Source organism: Nematolebias whitei, chromosome 8 (assembly GCF_014905685.2).
Source record: "Nematolebias whitei isolate Nwh7 chromosome 8, NemWhi1, whole genome shotgun sequence".
Lineage (NCBI taxonomy): Eukaryota > Metazoa > Chordata > Actinopteri > Cyprinodontiformes > Rivulidae > Nematolebias > Nematolebias whitei.
Genome location: NC_056505.1, coordinates 20435786 through 20450909, shown reverse-complemented (window position 1 = coordinate 20450909; position 15124 = coordinate 20435786). Strand labels below are relative to the sequence as shown.

At 38.8% G+C, this 15124-nt stretch overlaps 1 protein-coding gene across 1 annotated transcript in view; it reads left to right on the top strand.

The window, feature by feature from the left end:
- The window catches only part of limk2 (LIM domain kinase 2), a 32385-nt gene extending 19919 nt beyond the window's left edge, over positions 1-12466 (top strand). Inside the window, exons 4-16 of the mRNA XM_037680415.1 lie at positions 3965-4074; positions 4834-5019; positions 5289-5394; positions 7280-7494; positions 7588-7774; positions 7853-7939; positions 8210-8341; positions 8744-8800; positions 9049-9114; positions 9466-9640; positions 11143-11198; positions 11380-11537; positions 12123-12466. Coding sequence (XP_037536343.1) covers positions 3965-4074; positions 4834-5019; positions 5289-5394; positions 7280-7494; positions 7588-7774; positions 7853-7939; positions 8210-8341; positions 8744-8800; positions 9049-9114; positions 9466-9640; positions 11143-11198; positions 11380-11537; positions 12123-12309 — 1722 coding nt within the window. The 3' untranslated portion in view covers positions 12310-12466. The remainder of the gene's footprint in view (positions 1-3964; positions 4075-4833; positions 5020-5288; positions 5395-7279; positions 7495-7587; positions 7775-7852; positions 7940-8209; positions 8342-8743; positions 8801-9048; positions 9115-9465; positions 9641-11142; positions 11199-11379; positions 11538-12122) is intronic.
- The last annotated feature ends 2658 nt before the right edge of the window (positions 12467-15124 follow it).

Below are 15124 nucleotides of genomic sequence, written 5' to 3'. Positions count from 1 at the left end.
GTAAATAAAGAAAGTAAATTAAGTAAGAAAGTTAGTAAAGAAAGTAAATTAAGTAAGAAAGTAAGCAAAGTTAGTAAGAAAGTATGTAAAGAAAGAAAGTAAAGTTAGTGTATAAAGTAAGTAAAGAACATAAATTAAGTAAGAAAGTTAGTAAAGAAAGTAAATTAAGTAAGAAACTAAGTATAGAAAGTAAGTAAAGTTAGTAAAGAAAATTAAATTAATTAAGAAAATAAGTAAAGAAAGTAAGTAAACTTTGTAAAAATTCAAGTAAAGTTAGGAAAGAAAGTAAATTAAGTAAGACAGTAAGTAAAGTTAGTAAAGAAAGTGAGTAAAGTTAGTAAAGTAGAAAGTAAGTAAAGTGACTAAGTAGTAAAATCATAATCTAATCTGCCCTTCTGAATTATAGTTTCAGAGCACGTTAAAGATTAGCAATATCACAAAAAAAGTTAAATCCTGTCATCTGGACAGTTTCTTTTCATTCTGCAGCCAAATGGTTGTCTTGCTTTATTTTCCATCATTCTCTGCCTTAATTCTGTAAATACAGTGGTAAAAGGGTTGAAAATAAAATGCTTTGGAACATTTTTCTCAAGTAAACCTAACAATAACGCCAAGCGAAAATACTGTAAAGGAAATTTACAATCCAAGTAAAGATAAGATGTGATGTCATCATAAAATATGATCAAGATGGAGCCTTTTAATCCTAAAAATATCTGGTTACTTTAACAAATGAAAGTTATTGGGTGTCTTTTGTGGGTTGTATTATGAACAGTTTTGATCTGATCTCAAGGCCTCAGATGATTTTTTTCTTGTAAAAATTGAAGTTAAATGGTTGCATGTGCACTAAATATGGGAAGAAAAGAAAACGGATAATTTTATTATGAGCTATGATCTATAATTTCAGATTTCCAGACGTTTTGTTCTTTGCTGCAAATTTTCATGACTACATTATTGAATCATGGCTATGACGACAATCTGACTGTTACTTATGTAATGGCCACGTTTTCACTGACGGTCCTAATTTACTAATTTAACACTAACGACACTTTCATCCTTTTGAATAGTAACAAAAAATACACAAGTGATTTTGCCGCTCTATTAACGAGAACATTGAAAGACAGAAGACTGATGCTTGGGCTTTTGCTGAATTTAGCAGAAGGGGCTCTAGCGAAAGAGTTTTCCCCATGAGGCCCCAGTTTTTTTTTTTTCTTTCTTTGTACAGAAGTTCTCCACAGTTCACTTCCCCACAGTCGGGATCCAGTGAGAACACACTAGAACATGTGGTGGTTTTGGAGCATGTTGAGTCCTGTGGTGAGGAAGCTCTGTTGATGTTCCCCACAGTCATAATACAATCTGCACCGATGGCTTCTCAGAGATCAAGTATCTCGTGTTAGAGCAGGGTTTTATTAAGGAAATGGCACACTACTTCCTCCATACATAGAAACTTTAAACATATAAGACAAAACAAGTTGAGAAAGTGTAACTGTAGACATAAAAACAATCATCAGCCCGCTTTGTTCCAGTGTCTACAAGTTAACACATGAGATTCAGCTGCAGCAGCCTTTCTGTAATAAAGAAGGCCACTTGTCTAACGTGCAGTCAGACGGAAGTTTTTCTTTTTGCCACCAAGCAACAAACATAATGACCTCTTCTATTTTGTTCTGTCGTCCAGCTTCACGAGCCAGTGAAGCAGAGTAGAACTGGCACCACAGATTCTCAGTTAAAAACAACAACGTGTGGTCCAGTGGAAGAGCAGGCTCATGCCAGGCGTTCAAGTCCCGAACACAACAGTTTCTGTTCTCAGTAGTCAGTTTGTCAATTCAATCAAATTCTTTCAAAGGGTGTTTTTGTTTTTCAAAAAATGAAGCCTCCTTGTTTTTTTTCTTTTGCCCAGCTCTGTCTTAATGTTTCAGCCTGGGGCAGGTTGTAACCAAGGTGTGTAGGTGGTTGTTTTTTTGTTTTGAGGCTAGGAGTTACAGACTCTGAGATGTCGCGGTGATGGCTGCTGACATAATTTTCTAACAACAATATCCTTTCCCACCACCCACTGACTGACTGATGTGAAATGCTGGAAAAATACTACAAAAACAGCAGACTTTTCAGTGCGTAAAGGTTGCAGATAAAACCCTGAGTGTTCAGACAAAAATGCTTTTTTCAGTTCTCATCTTTCACTATTCAGCAGACGAACAAAGAAAAACGACTCACAAACGGAACAAATACTTATGTTTGTGAAATGGATTTGGAGGCAAAGTTTACTAAATTTCTTCAGAATTTTTTTTCTAGTTTTTTCTTTTTTACAACTTTTCCAAACTGAAGTGTTTTGTTTTGGAGTACTTGTAGCAATAATCCAATGACAACAGATGAAAAATAGTATTTGAGGTAATTTTAGTATATTTACATTAGAGATTCACAATATTGGATTTTTGGCCGATATCCGTTATGTTAAAACTTATTTGGCCGATAATTGATACCGATATTTTATATAATTTCCTTTGTCAGAACATAGCCCTCTTATTTAGGCTTATTTTTTCATTCAACCTTTATTTAGACAGGTAAATCTCATTGAGCCTCGAGGACTCATTTACAAGAGAGACCTGATTTCAACAAAGAATGATGAAAACAATGGACAACAGCAACAAAAATAAACAGTTATAAAAAGTCATACAGTCATACAGATTTATTTATTTTTTTTAACAAATAGGATGGCTAAAAAAAAGAAACGTAACAACAGCTAGATTCTAAGGCTATTTATTTGCTACAAATATTGTGTAACAGCTGTAAGAGCTGGTGACATATTCAATAACAGCCATATGCATAGCACTTTAACTTGTATTAAATGAAACGTGTTAAATATTATTTATTAGCATTAGTCACCTGTGATGCTGTCTCACTTGTGGAGGCTTGTTCTGGGTTTCTAGCTGCAGTTTGGGATCCTCTGCACTCGTGCATGAAGGACAGACTTTTTAAGATCAAAGTTTTTGTCTATCCATTGTGCCGTAAGACTAATCATGCTAACAGGGCTAACACGACGTCCAAATGTCTGTGGTAAAACTCACCCAAGTGCTATCGGCTATTAGCTTCTCAATGACGTCGGCAATGACGGTTTGTAACTCGGGTAAGGCTACGTCAGAAAAATATCTCCGACTGGGGACGATGTAGCGAGGCTCATCGTAGTCCATAAATCTTCGGAATCCGACATCCTCACCAACGAAAAAAATCTTCCACACGTAGGCGCGCGTGACGTCATCGCGTTGTGCTGCCGCTGCAGGCGTCCTTGTCACTGGGTTGTCATACAAAAACGGCGTCTTTTATATCGGTGAGTTATTTTGATGGAATGGCCGATGTCCGATATTGAACTTTAACGCTAATATCAGCCGATACAAACACCACGCCGATATCGTGCATCCCTAAGTTACATTTATCTAATGTTCATTAACGTATAATGCTCTTGCGAAGTAATCCAATAAACTAAAGAGGTATTTAAACAGGTAATTTGTTAATTGTTCCCAATCTGTTCACTTAAAACCATCAAACGACCACTTTGATCAAATCTGAACTCGTGTCTTTTTGTTGAACACATGTTTGATCAAGCACTTTTCTTTTTCACAGACTGAAGCATTATCTCATCTTGCATGGGAGAGAGATGAGTTGAGGCAGATGTTGAGGGAGTGTGTCTTGAATTACGGAAGGGGAAATTGGTTAATCGTGTGCAGGAGGTGTCGAGGAGAAAAACTTGAAAGCGAGAACAGCCGTAAGACTCAGACCTGCTGCGGCTGACATCATAGCAGATTCCAGACAGACTGAAAGTGAAGCAGGTGTTCCTGCTGTGTCACCGCGCAGCAGAACAGACGGCGAGCTGCACTCTGATCCATGACACAGCTGAGCAGGGCTGCTGCTTCTCGCTCTCTGCTTACCTTTTTCTTCTTTTGGCGGAATGGAAGATTATCTGGTGCATTTTTGGTTCCAGGTCGCCGGAGAACACAAGTATCACCCCGAGTGTTTTGTGTGTTTGAGCTGCAAGGTGGTGATTGAAGACAGGGATACCTATGCCTTGGTAAAAAGATCAAAACTCTACTGGTGAGTAAACTTTCTTTAAACTCGTTTGAGTGAAGAAGAGTCATTCACACATGTCACTTAAAACCCAGTCTGTTGCTGGTTAAAGTATTCTAATGTTGCTAATAAGTCAAATAAAATGCAGAGTAACAAAAAATACAAATAACTTCAACAACCTTGTTTATGACAACTACTTTTATCTCATAAATAAAGCAAAGAGATCTTTATTTTTATATAATTTCTGGAGTTTATCTTCAAACTCTCATGTTAAACCCTAACTGTGGCTGCTGTAAAATTATTAATGCAATTACTAGTGACTTTATTCACTATTGTGTTTTATGTGTCTTTAATTACTACAGCTGTGTAGGCTGTGACTGAGTGCTTAGAGCAGTCACCCTTCAATGCAAGAGTTGGGGGTTTGATTCCACCAACAGTCACATGCTGAAGTGTCCCTGGGCAAGACACTGAATCCCTCATTGCCTCTGATGTGTGTCCCATCGGTGCATGAATTTGATAAATCACTGATTAGTCTTTGTATATAGTAGAGTGCTGTAAGAATGGGTGAATGAGGGCACAGATTGTAGTGTAAAGAGCTTTGAGTATCTTGAGAAGATAGAAAGGTGATATATAAGTACAGTCCATTTACCATTTACAAGTTTTTCATTTCTAGTTTATCTTTTACTACTAGATTTGTTCTTTTTGTAGATCAGTTAAATTCATAATAATGAATCAATAGTCCTGTACGATCTTGTGTTTTATTGTTTTCTTGCTTGTTGTGTGCAGTGGAAAGTGCTACAAGCAGGTGGTCCTTACACCCATGCTGGAAAAATGTTCACACGACTCCATCTTGGACTCCCTGCCTCACACAGTGACCCTCGTCTCAATGCCGTCTGCGGCGAACGGTAAAAGGGGCTTCTCTGTGTCGGTGCTCAGAGACGTCAACGGCTCGGCGAGCGTTCAAGTCAAAGAGTAAGTGGGATGAGTCGGCGGCTGATGCCTCACTGATGTGTGATTACAGGATGAGTCATGCTTGATGCAAGACTAATTATAGGTTTGGTGAACTGCAGGTTTTTATTTGAAAGTAAGTCACTACAACAAATAAAAGAAAAAAGTTGTTTGATATTGTGATTCTTTTTTTTTTTTTTTTTTTCAGGTATTTGTCTCAGATTGTTTTACAGACAGTTTTGCTGACCTAACCCAGTACCAGCACTCACTTTGATATTCTTGTTTTGCTCCAGGGTGAGAGGGATGCTGATCAGTCCAGAGGTGCGAAACGCCATCCATGTTGGAGACAGGATCTTGGAGATCAATGGCCTTCCTGTTGGGACGTTAATGGAGGAGGTGGTGAGCTCCTGATACCGATGGAGTGTGTGTCAATTAAAATGAGGAGGAAACTCACAAATTTCCTCATAATTTCCACGTTTTGAGTGCATCATGAGCAGGTATGTTGTTGTTTTACAACAACATTCACATGTGGATTTTTACTGTTCTCACATTCTTCAGCCATTAGAGAAAGGTACACGAATGGTTTAAAGGCTTGTCCTCGCAGCCTCGCCCTCACATTCCAAAGAAGGGCTCGTGTTTTTTTCCTGATTGATTTGTTTTTGTCTGACTTGTTCTCCTTTTTCCACCATCCATTACTATGCTGTTTGTTTTAAAGTGTGTATTTAGTCATTGTTTTAATCGCATCATATTTTGACGGTTTAATGGCCACTCTAAATAAGTCTATTTATGAGCAAATCAAACCGTTTTATTTTTTGCACAGTTAGAGCCAAATGTTTTGGCTGTGGCACAAATGATGTTTTATGAATTCAGTATGTATTTTTACATGTTTTAAGCTATGATGAATGACAACTTGTGTATTAAGGTGTTTCTCAGCAAATACACTGAAATACCTTCTATGCAAAGAGTTGCTCAATATCAACTTCTGGACCAAATCCAAACTAGTGGTGACTCATTCTGATCTTTTCCACCTGCTTTTTGACAAGTTCTCAATAAGGGTCAAATCTAGAAAAGTTCAAATTTATTAATAATAATATAATAATTTATTATAAATTAAAAGTGAAGAATTTCGATATTTTAAAGAAGTGGTTTCGAAACTTTTCTGTTTTCGACCTGCAAAATAACAATAGCAGAGACCTGTGACCCAAACTGTTGTTGGTTGGAAAACATAGAAATTTGGTCAAATGAAGAACATAGTTCAACATTCACTAGACTACTTTATCTACTACACTAACTACTGGAACAGCTAAGGTAAAATGATGTAGCAGTCACTTTAAAATGGATTTATTGCTAAAAGTCTTTTGAAGACCCCACCTTGATGTTTTGGGACGCCCAGCAATATACCAACCTGGACTTTAGGCTCCACTGTTTTAGAGCTTAGAGTCACTTTGTTTTCCCTTTTGCCTTGTGACTCGGTGCCTCATCCTCTTGGAAACTACACGGATCAACAAACTGTGCTTGCATTGCTAGAAAATGTAGCATTTAAGAACATTTTGATACCACTTTCTATTTATAGCAGAGTTTGTGAGAAGAACCGTGAGTAAGACTGTGTTTTGGATGAGAAGCAACTCGACACATGGATTGTATCAAATTGCTTTGCTGTTGGCACAAAGCAGGACAAGTGATATTCCAGACGTCCCAAAAAATTGGATAGATTGATGAAAGATAAAAACTGCTTCCTGCAAAGTTTTAGTCTGTTCCTGGTATTTTTCTTGAATAGAAGTGGCTGATTAGCTGCCCTTGGCACAAGTCTCTGTTGTTGTGAATATACAGAAATGAAGTTAAGCTGATAATAGTTTGCCAAGGCCAAAGATTTGTCTAGAGTGGGTTTTATAAAGTAACCTTTTTAAGCTAATAGGTTGGGGGGGGGGGTGTTCCCAGTGAATTTAATATGATAAATCTGCCCAAAATTCTAAAATTGGTGAATTATTATAAACACAAATACTGAAGCTACAAAGTCTGCAAAACAATGTCTATTGTCTAAACTTTGGGCCATGATTGTGAAATTCTATAATATTATTTTTGACATAAATGATACCAGAGAAAGCTGATGACCTCATTAGAACAGAAGGTGCGTTTATATTTTCATCACACGTTCTGATTTAGTGATGAGCGTTGCTCTTCTTTTGCATTAAAAATAATTAATATGATGGAAAGTCCTGGGAGAGGTGGGAAACGTTTCTGTGAGAAATTAATTAGAAAATCTTGAAAATCTCGTCTCATGTAGGTGGATGATCTCATTCATCGTACCAGTCACACGCTGCAGCTGCTCATAGAGTACGACCCAGTCAGGCAGCGTTTGGACCGGCTCAGACTGGGATCGCCCAGAAACCGGCTAGAAGTCCCAGCCACGTCCCGTATGCGTCTGTCCTCGCCGTCTGACACAGTCCTGGAGAGAACGGACAAGGTTGAAGACAGCACGCTGAAAAGGAGGTCTTTGAGGTGCGTTGGAGCATCTGAAACGTAACGTCATCTGTAACCGATGAGAAAAAAGTGTGCACAACTTTTAAAATGTCCTTTTTAATTTTATTTCAGGCGTAGTAACAGTACGTGTAAGTCTCCTGGACCAAATTCACCCAAAGAGTCGCCTTTAATAACAAGAGACATCGGACGCTCTGAGTCTCTGAGATCCTCCAGTAGCTGCTCTCATCGCATTTTCCGACCGTGTGACCTCATCCACGGAGAAGTCTTAGGAAAAGGCTTCTTTGGGCAGGCCATCAAGGTGAGCCGTCAGTTTTTCACCAGGCGTTATATCCATCTTTCAGTACTCTGAGCTTCAAATGACGCGTGTTCCTCACAGGTGACTCACAAAGCTACAGGAGAGGTGATGGTGATGAAGGAGTTGATCCGCTGCGACGAAGAGACGCAGAAAACTTTCCTAAAGGAGGTTAGTAATCAGCAGTAGGGGAGCTGTGATCTCTCACAGACAGAACTGTCTCGGTCAATATTCACAACTGAAAGCACACTACACACTACAACAATCAGCTCTTTGTTATTCTGAGGTTGCCCCGTTCGTCTTGTGGGAACACATTAGTTTGATTTGTATTTAGTCCTTTTTGTTGTGGATTAAACTTCCCAGTTGCCAGGAATTGATTAAGGATAACTTGCTTGTCATAATGAGGACCTTCTTGTTTTCTGTCACACGCCCAAATTTCAGGTCAAAGTGATGCGAAGCCTCGATCACCCCCACGTTCTGAAGTTTATCGGTGTGCTGTACAAAGACAAAAAGCTCAATCTGATTACTGAGTACATCGAGGGAGGCACGCTGAAGGATTACATCAGAGACATGGTGAGTTCAACTCGTTCTAGTTCCTTTTCCACAGCAGAGACCAACAAGAGCTCAGAGTGCTGTAGGATGAGAGACGTGGAGTAAACTTGATAACTGGCAACCTGACATGTCAACGAGTTTAAAGATGAACGGGAGAAGATATAGAAAGTGAAGCAGTTCTTATCCTCTCACAATTTGTTAGTTTTGAGAGGAGTATTTTTTCATCTGGAAGATTTTATGCATGATGAGGCAGGCCAGTTTAAATTATGTTTTGTCATTTATTTTTATTTATTTATTAACCCTATAATTATATTGTATATTAACCCTATTTAGCTTCCATTATTAAAATCATTCCAAAATAAGGTTAATACTTGCCTCACTTATATGGCCTGTAAACCTTTCATTTTTATTTTGGACTAACAGGATGTGTTTCCATGGGAACAAAGAGTAAGCTTTGCTAAGAGCATCGCCTCTGGCATGGTGAGTTGTCCTTTTATTACTGTTTTAAATGAAACTTTTGACTTTTTTACTTATTTAATGGAAGTTAGAGCCAGTACAAAGGGGCCTAAGAGTAAAATGTTTTTGCTTAAAACTATTTAAGTTCATATATTTTGAAAAGGTTAGCAGATGTTTGATATCTTGGTTTATTAGTTGCAATCAAATCTCATAGATTTTGTCACACAAAAATGTGACTTACAAATCTGCTTTTTTAATTTGTTTGTTTTTAGGCCTACCTTCATTCAATGAGGATCATCCACAGAGACCTCAATTCTCACAACTGCCTGGTTAAACTGGTACGTGATGTTTCATCATCCATGACAGCAGAAAATGTTCACAGTAGTGAGGATGAACTATTGTTGTTTTGTAAAGTGATTAAAAGCTTGTGTTGATCTTAACGGGACTATTTGCAAAGCATTTAATAATATTTACATGGAATCAAGATAATGCTAAATTATTGCAATATTATGTTGCGCAAAACACAAGATATTACAAAGCTTCACAACACCCTAAACAAATAAATTGCACCTCAGAGTCACTATGATTACAAACATCTCCTCCAACCTTATTTAGATTATTTGTCACTCCTTGATTGCTGCTGTTTTCTCTCTTCGGACATTTCGTAATCTGTTGTCTTTTCTCTGCAGGACAACACCGTCGTCGTTGCAGACTTTGGACTCTCTCGACTCATCAAAGAGGACAAAGTTAAACCTCCTCCTGAAAAACCTTCCAACAAGAAAAGGGTGTTCAGACGCATTGACCGAAAGAAGCGGTACACTGTTGTGGGAAACCCTTACTGGATGGCTCCAGAGATGCTAAATGGTGAGTCGTTAGAAGGGAAAAGAAGACGTCGATGTGCCCCGTCGTTGAGGGATTTGAATAGTGAATGTTCATAGCTTTCGAGAGGAGTGTATTTCTGGACTGGAATTGAGCAGGGAGTGCAAGTAAACCTTAATGTTTTTGGTGCAAGTTATTCAAGTGTGTGTAAGAACAGTGCTAGTTTTATGCATTTTCCAAGTGACAGATCTTGTTGAGCAGAGGGAGCAATTTGACCAGGTGCGATAGTGGAGCCAGGGGGTGGCCTTGGCCGCCATAGATTATTTGGGCACCCCAAGGTCCAACCCAGTCATTTGAGGAATTTATACTTCTAAGCAATATAAAAACTAAAAAGCATAGCTTAGTCAAATGTTAGGGGTGGTTGGTTTGCATTTACCATATTTTTTGCCCTATAAGTTGCAGCTTTTTGCATAATTTTCATGCCTTGCGACTTATAGGCCAAAGCGACGTATTTATGAATTTGTTCCCATATTTATAAACCAATGGCTGAGATATGACCGTTTTCATTCACTCTTACTGAAGATATTGAACACTACCATTTTCAGCCATTAGATGGTGGTCGAGCAGTATGGCATGCCGTTGTATCATGTAGTCTGTAAACGTGGCTATTCATGACACAATCGGCTTCCCATAGCTGCCACCTTGGTCTGCCTGGTGTAACCGTCAAATCAGCTTCATTTCGCTGCACCGCCACGGCGAAATGAAGCTGATTTAACCATTGAAGTGCATTTATTAAGTAAAAGTTCAACTGAGACATACCTTTGCTATAAAGTTGAGCTAACAAATAATTGTTTTTAGGTTGTTATCTTGTTAAATTTTGAAGAAATGACAGCAAGTCATCCCTCTGCGCATTCATGTTTCCGCGTATCGGCTTTTGAAAATGTAGCTGATTTGACTGTCCAAGTGCATTTATTAAGGAAAAGTTAGACTGAGACACACTTACTATAATTTCAAGCAAACAAATAATTGTTCTTAAGTGTTAATCTTGTTAAATTCTTATTAAAGTCCTCCCGTGCACGCTCCCGCAGCCGCCATTTGGCAGCCAATTGATTTTTGGCACAACACCGGCCCACGCTTACAGGTTCAGCCCACATTTCTGGGTTGTCAGCGGTGATGCATAATAGATGTGACGTATACGGCAAAGCGACGTATTTATAGATTTTTCCACTTTATTAGACATATTTGGACTGATGCGACTTGTAGGGCGGTGTGCAAGGTACCGTGGAAAATACGGTACATTTACACACACACATGTTAAAATTCTGACTTGGCAACCCAAATTTTCAAAATGAACCCTTATGCCTAGATGTAGCCACACACCAAACAGGAAGTCAGTACCTCACTTATTTTTCCAAGTTATTATGCTCACAGTGTGCACGGATGGACAGAGGTTATCCACAACAGCTGAAGGAAAAAAAAAAAGTGAACTAATGTAGAGAGGAGGAAACATTCAGAGAAGACGTGCTTTATCTTTGCTGTCATTTCAGGTAAACGCTATGATGAAAAAGTGGACGTTTTTTCGTTTGGGATCGTTCTTTGTGAGGTGAGGTCAAACATCTGCTTTTATCTCACCTCTGAATGGAAACTCATTTTTTATTATCAAAAAGTTTAAACACTAAACTTAACTCCTGAAGACCTAAAATGTTGTTGTGTGAACCAATTTCAGTTTTAGGATACGTGTATTTTACAGACATTTTTCATTAACTAGTTTTTCTATGAATCAGATCATTGGGAAGGTTTACGCGGACCCTGAGTGCCTCCCCAGGACTCTGGACTTTGGCCTAAATGTTGTGAAGTTTGTGGAGAAGTTTCTCCCTGAAGACTGTCCACCAGCGTTCTTTTCTCTCGCCGTGGCGTGTTGTGATCTCTCGCCAGACATCCGGTGAGCATGTGCTGTTGTTCAGACAATGGGTAACAGCTTCCACTTAACTTCTAACAGGCTGTGGATGTTGACAGTACCCTGAGCTCTAAATGAAACGAGCTGACAAGCTTTGGTCAAAACACAACAGAAATGATACCAAAGTTCATGCTCATTAATCCAGGTATACATCCAACAATGTTCAGTCAGGTCAAATTCAACAGAAATTATATCAAATCCAATTTCATTGCTCCGCTTTAGATTTTTTTTTTTTTTTTAAATTTGCAACAGATTGTGGAATGTCATTGAAACTTTGCCCCTCTCTGTTGTTTTGTTTGTGTCCATACCAGTTTGAATTTTTGCTTTATTTTCTGTCTTGCACTTTTGTTTATTTGGTGTGTTTAGTCCGGTGCAGTTGCACCTCAGGGCTGAAACACAGACCAAAATAAGCACTTTCAGCCTCCATCTGGACCTGCTTTCACACGGACATGCCTCTGCAGCCAGATTGCTTCCTCGTGTTTCTCTCAACCTCGTCCGTCTGGTTCTAACCTTACAACCTTCTGTTTGCCCTCGCTGATGTTTTTTGTTTCTTTCCTCCTCTCTCCAAAGGCCAACTTTCCAGAAGCTTGAGGACTGGTTTGAAGCTCTTTCTCTGAACCAGGAGCTGGGAATCCCTCTTCCAGCTGAACTGCATCAACTCTACTGGCCTAAAGACCCGGTCCAGACCACAGAGCAGCTGTTAACTCCAACAGCTTCCTCACCAGACTGCACCAATGTGACAGGCAATGGCACTTAGGGTTTGACCAGTTGTCTGATGCCTCTTAACTGCTGCACTAATAATGTGGGTGATGAAATCAGGAAGGAGAAGTCGAACCTGAGCCAAGTTAGAATCGGATCACCCAGTCACCCTGTGAGTGACCATGAGTGCCAATGAACTGCACTGAGTTGAAAAAACACATTTCAGTCACATTTAATTACTTATTTTTTTAATTACTGTGTTCTCATTTAACGGCACAGCAGTGTTGTTGTTGTATATTTTTTGTTAGTGTACAGTTTTCAAAAACAAAATGTAGCCTCACACGGTTCTTTTCCTGTGGAGAGAAATGTTTGTAAGGTGACAGAATTTGAGCAATTTTTTTTAAAACATTTTTTGGCTTTGAAGTTTTTTGTTTTCACTTCAAGCCTTAAAAAGACGTGGCTTAAACGTCAGCCAAACCCAAACCCTGACAGTCGAGCTACAGTGCAGGTCAGGATTGTTGGCAGCCACTAACTTTCAGCACAGCACGTGGAAAGGTTTGACAAATGCAAAACAAATAGTTTGACAATAATAGACAATTATTTAATCAAAGAAAAAATACAAATATAATGCACCAAAACCACAATATGTTACTATTCTCTGACTCAACTTTTAGTTGTTTAGCAGCCATCTTGAAGCTTCTTTTCCATCTGCCGCTTGTTTCCGACACCCTTTAATCACAAAGATTGATATAATAGAAATACAGACACTGCACTCAAAAGAGCAAAGGAGGTACATTTTTTGGATAGATAGATGAATGAATGATCTTTACAAACTGAAATCACAACTTTAAGCTGTTTTAAGCCTGAGGCAGCTCAGATTTCTGAAGTTATTTTTTTCTAATCCTAAATGGCTTCATTTCAACCTGTTCCAGCATCTCTACTGGTTCTCTGTAACTGTTACATTTGTTTATTTTTTAATAACACTTTCACTGCTTGTAAATTAGTCTTACAGTCTGCAAAGAAACAAGATCTGGACAGAAATTAAAGCAAAGCCCACTGGGACTTTAAAACATTTCCTGTCCTTTTTTTTTAAAAAAAAAAAAAAGGAAAAACACAAACAGCTGAGATTTGAACCAGGAACTTTCCTTCTGTAAAACTTTACCACTTAACACAAAGCACTTCCAAATGTTTAGTTAGTTTTCTTTGTTCTGAGTGTTGTAACTTGCTTTCATAATCTTTTTTCAGGGTTAGTTTTTTATTTAAATTAAATGTTGCTTATAATTTGTCGGACGTCTGTGCATGAAATTTATTGGAGCTAATAAAACTGACCAGCAGTGGAGAGAAAAGGCAAAGCATGATGGGAACGGGTTCAGTTTTAAGCAGCTGTGTTGGGGGGAGAGACAAACGATCTTAAACAGTCTCATCATGCTGATTTAGCAGAACATGGTAGAGACATGTCTTTGTTCCAAGTGTCACGTTCTCATTTTTTGACTTTATAATCTGAAGAGTTTATCTACTCTTTTTAAAATTTATTAATGAACATTTTGAACTATTATAATTTAGACAAGACTGTTTAAAATGTCGTGAATCATCAAAATTAATCTTATTGGTGCCGACGATGAAAACTTTGTACAATGAGGTATGATTTTTTTTTTCTCTTTACCTGATGTATATAAATATGTACATATGATACTTCTAAATGGATTTTTTTTTCTAATGGGAATTTGTAGATGTTTAGACATTTCGACAACAGTGCTCTCATCAAGCAAGGTACTGAAGACCACTTGTAACCACTTTTATTTATATCACTGTAGAATTTCTTGAATAAACCTTCTGAAAGTTTCTTTATTTTTAATTGTCACTACTTTATTTTTGACAAGTTACTGCTGCTTTCCTGTTTCTGTTTATGGACATAATTAAATAACAAGGGCCTTAAAATCTAAGGGAAATTTATTTTTTTTAAAATAAAGCGACTTTAAGATATGTTCTCCTCACTGAGTCAGGAGGACCTCCAGAAAAGATTTAAAGGTTGTGCTGAAAAATGAAATTTTCATCTCCATAAATCTTTTCAGCAGATGGAAGCATGAAGTGCTCCAAAATCTCCTGATAGCTAGCTGCATTGACCCTGCCCTTGATAAAACACAGTGGACTAACACCAGCAGCTGACATTGCACCCCAGACCATCACTGGCTGTGGGTGCTTCACACTGGTCTTCTGGCATTTTGGCATTTCCTTCTCCCCAGTCTTCCTCCAGACTCTGGCACCTTGATTTCCGAATGACAAGCAAAATTTGCTTTCATCCGAAAAAAGTACTTTGGACCTCTGAGCAACAGTCCAGTGCTGCTTCTCTGTAGCCCAGGTCAGGCGCTTCTGCCGCTGTTTCTGGTTCAAGAGTGGCTTGACCTGGGGAATGCGGCACCTGTAGCCCATTTCCTGCACACGCCTGTGCACGGTGGCTCTGGATGTTTCTACTCCAGACTCAGTCCACTGCTTCTGCAGGTCCCCCAAGGTCTGGAATCGGCCCTTCTCCACAATCCTCCTCAGGGTCCAGTCACCTCTTCTCGTTGTGCAGCGTTTTCTGCCACACTTTTCCCTTCCCACAGACTTCCCACTGAGGTGCCTTGATACAGCACTCTGGGAACAGCCTATTCGTTCAGCAATTTCTTTCTGTGTCTTACCCTCTTGCTTGAGGGTGTCAATGATGGCCTTCTGGGCAGCAGTCAGGTCGGCAGTCTTACCCATGATTGCGGTTTTGAGTAATGAACAAGGCTGGGAGTTTTTAAAAGCCTCAGGAATCTTTTGCAGGTGTTTAGAGTTACGTCGTTGATTCAGATGGTTAGGTTAATAGCTTGTTTAGAGAACCTTTTCATGAT